Below are 3,518 nucleotides of genomic sequence, written 5' to 3' on the forward strand. Positions count from 1 at the left end.
GTCTGTAGGCGGTGCTGCCAGGCTCGCTCTTGTCGGTACACCATCGAGGCCAACAGTCCAGTACTTAAAGGCAGTGACACTTCCGAGGACAGAGTCCGGTGTGGGTCGCCATCTCATATGATGGCATCACCACCGGCGTCGGCTCGTTATGGGGACCGCGGGACATCCTCTTATCGGGCGTGGGTTGGCCAACCCTTAGCTTAGCGCCGAGTTATCACGTACATGGCCCGCGCAATCACGCCTTTGTTGTACTTGGGGCGGTTTGTGTCGAGTCCGCTCTAGGGAAGACAAACAGGGGACTTGGGAGCATGGAGAATCATGGTATGTCTCTACGCGAAGACGAAAGTAGGGCCCACGTTCCCTTTCCGCATCTCGGGATTCCGCTCGAAGATAAGACCATTCGTCTTATCAGTCCTTGAGTAGGCATATTCCATGACATATGGATTCCATAGCCTGGTGCGAGGAGGCGGCTGTGACTTCGGAGGCAGCGAGGTTGAGATCATAACACAACGACCAATGCCTGGGATTCGCAGCGGGGGCGCAGCATGGAGAATGGCGTTGTAAGGTTGGGTCCGCATTGGCGTTGTAGCTGGTGTCGGACGCAAGGTGAGGGGAGCAATTGCGTGATGAGACGTGCTCACCCCAAGATGCAACACCGGCATCCTCAACCACCAACTTACCACCCTCTACCATCACTATTGTCGTCAAAGCAATGCGTTTCGGCAAATCAAGTTGCCAATCAGGTCACCACAAATGCTCCCAACAGTGCTTCCTTCGATGTTGCCGGCGTGGGGGTTCGACATTGCGCCATCACCTGCGATTTCACGGACATGTCGCTGATATCCGTGGCCGTCTCGAAGCAGATGGCGGCATACGGCATCAGGAGGTCGTCATCAGTACCACCAACGCCTATTCGACTGCTGCCCATTAGTTCCCCTCCGCACTATCGACGGCCGCGCAACTACTTACCAATACGACATCGGAATGGAAAACCGCTGGCGGTTGGCATGTGCTAGCTGCGCCCCCATCCATCCCAACGCGAGGATAAGAGTTGCAAACTCCCCGCTCCGACAGGAGCGCCAAGTGAAGTCGACACCAGGTCATCTTCCTCGCCGAACGGCACCAACCCAGGATATCTTTCCATCCGGTACCGACAGCCAGAGAAAGCTCGACAGCACAATGGCCCCTTCTGCTGTTGAGGCAGACGTGCCCGTGCATGTGAACGTCAAGGGAGTAGCCCGCGCACCACTCCAACTGTCAGGTGCACTCGATCCCTATGAGTCTTTCGACGTCACCCCTATCATCGGCCGGGAGTTTCCCACTGCCAATCTGGTCGAGTGGCTCGACGCCCCCAACTCGGACGAACTTTTGAGGGACCTCGCCATCACCAGTAAGTTCCCTTATCTCGAGTGACAGCCTGCGCCAGCGGACTGACCAGTCCAGTCTCCCAACGCGGAGTGGTATTCTTCCGGGCCCAAGACGACCTGACCAACGAGCTCCAGAAGAAGCTGATCCTGCGCCTTGGCGAGCTGACAGGACGGCCGGCTACCTCAGGACTCCATATCCACCCCCTCCTTAACTCGGAGCGCGAGCTGGGGGGCGACGATCCTGAGATCAGCACCATCAGTTCGATCCAGAGCAAGAAGTTCTATTCCAAATCCGTGCCAGAGACGCTCAGCGTCAAGAAGCAGAGCAGCGCCCAGTGGCATAGCGACATTGCCTTCGAGCCGGTGCCCGCCGACTACACGTCTCTGCGCTTGGTCCAGCTGCCCACGACAGGTGGAGGTGAGTGTCTCCAGATTCGTTAGGTGGGCAGCAGGGCGTCTATCGGTACTGACACTGAATCCACCGCAGACACCCTCTGGGCATCGGGCTACGAGATCTACGACCGCATCAGTGAGCCATACCAGAAGTTCCTCGAGACGCTCACCGTCACCTTTGAGCAGCCGGGTTTCCAAAAGGTGGCCGAGCTGTCCGGGTTCAAGCTCTACGACAAGCCGCGAGGCGCACCCGAGAACATTGGTGCCGAGCTCAAGGCCGTCCACCCGGTTGTGCGCACGAACCCGGTCACGGGCTGGAAGAGCATCTTCCCCGTTGGAGGTCATGTCAAGCACATCAACGGCTTGACCCAGGAGGAGAGCTCCAGGTTGCTTGACTGGTTCCTAGACCTGGTCTACAAAAACCACGATCTGCAGGTCCGGTTCAAGTGGAAGCATCCGAACGATATTGGTGAGCAATTGCCAGCCGGCAGAACGTCCATGCCAGCCGTTGTGACTAACACAGTCCAGCCATCTGGGACAACCGCTCCGTCTTCCACACCGCCACATTTGACTACGTCGACGGCAACTACGGCGAACGCTTCGGCAACCGCGCGGTCGGCCTAGGCGAGAAGCCGTTCCTCGATCCTAATAGCACCTCCCGGAGGGCCGCGCTAAGCAAGGCTTGATAGGAACTACATCTACCAGGAATATAGCGTATTGATTGCAATGCAAAGCCCGAGCCGATCTAGTAACTACTCTTCCGAGTGACATCTCTTATAGAGATCTGCACTATAATAGAATCCGCCTTGATGGAATCCTAGCTACCCTGCTCTGACCTTATCTCAGAATCTCAGACCTCTTCAAGAGCTGGTACAGGCGTAATACCTTACAAATCTCAGTGTAGTGACGTCAGTCTTTACTAGCCTAGATCAGGGTTGACCCACTTCTTATAGAGAACGCCTTTGAAGGAAGTCTAAGAGGCTTTATTGGGAGTTGAAGCAAGTTGGCAATCAGAGGAAAGCTTTTATCTATTTTAGGTTTAGCCGGTTATATGACAGGAGAGAGGGGTTTACTATGGAGTAGCCTGCTTAGGGAAAGTTAGAGAAAAACATCGCACTTTCACGCTACTATTTTCATAATGTCTAATTATAGGAAGGTTTATATTCTATCTACGCCTGGCTATTCTTTTGAATTGAATTACTTTGATTTGTGTTAGTGTCACGAATTATGCCAACAGGGTGGCCACAGGTGGGACCATCAACGGGTGGCACGGAGCCGACCCGAGCTAATCATTATGAACCAATAAGGATAAAGCTCTAGAGGCTCTGGACAGAGCCGCGAGAGCCGAAGAGAACACCCAATAAGGAAGCAACACCAGAGGCTCTGTAAGTAACACTGAGAGCCGTGGCTCTCAAGGGCTCTGCGAGAGCCCCCAAGAGCCAGGAATCATAGCTAGTATATAGTCACTCGTTCTGGAGGACTCTGGGAGTTCTCCAGTGAGCAATAACAATCAGTAGTCTTCATCTACTGTGTAGACATTGCGACTTGCATTGTTGTGAACCTTTTAGCTTCACCGAGACCTATAATCCGACCCGCAAATACCTTCGACCGGTGAACTCTTTCAGAGGCAGGACTGCCTGTGGTTTCATCACAATATAGGATGTTACTACTTATTTTAATGTAAGATTAGCCTACTCTGGAGAATAGATCACCCTTGAAATTTACCTGGTAATAGTTATATTTATAATACTCCTTGAA

The 3,518-nt window shown here is 53.6% G+C and overlaps 1 protein-coding gene across 1 annotated transcript; it reads left to right on the forward strand.

Annotated features, from left to right (window-relative positions):
- Nucleotides 1-1,179: 1,179 nt before the first annotated feature.
- B0T15DRAFT_395285 (uncharacterized protein) lies at nt 1,180-2,446 on the forward strand (the record flags this gene model as incomplete). The annotated part of the gene is made up of 4 exons (XM_062864775.1): nt 1,180-1,390; nt 1,444-1,785; nt 1,855-2,229; nt 2,289-2,446. The coding sequence occupies 4 exons, from the start codon at nt 1,180-1,182 to the stop codon at nt 2,444-2,446; spliced, it is 1,086 nt and encodes a 361-aa protein (XP_062722203.1).
- Between the last annotated feature and the right edge of the window lie 1,072 nt (nt 2,447-3,518).

Source organism: Chaetomium strumarium, assembly GCF_033439665.1.
Source record: "Chaetomium strumarium strain CBS 333.67 chromosome Unknown B0T15scaffold_3, whole genome shotgun sequence".
Taxonomy (NCBI): Eukaryota; Fungi; Ascomycota; class Sordariomycetes; order Sordariales; family Chaetomiaceae; genus Chaetomium; species Chaetomium strumarium.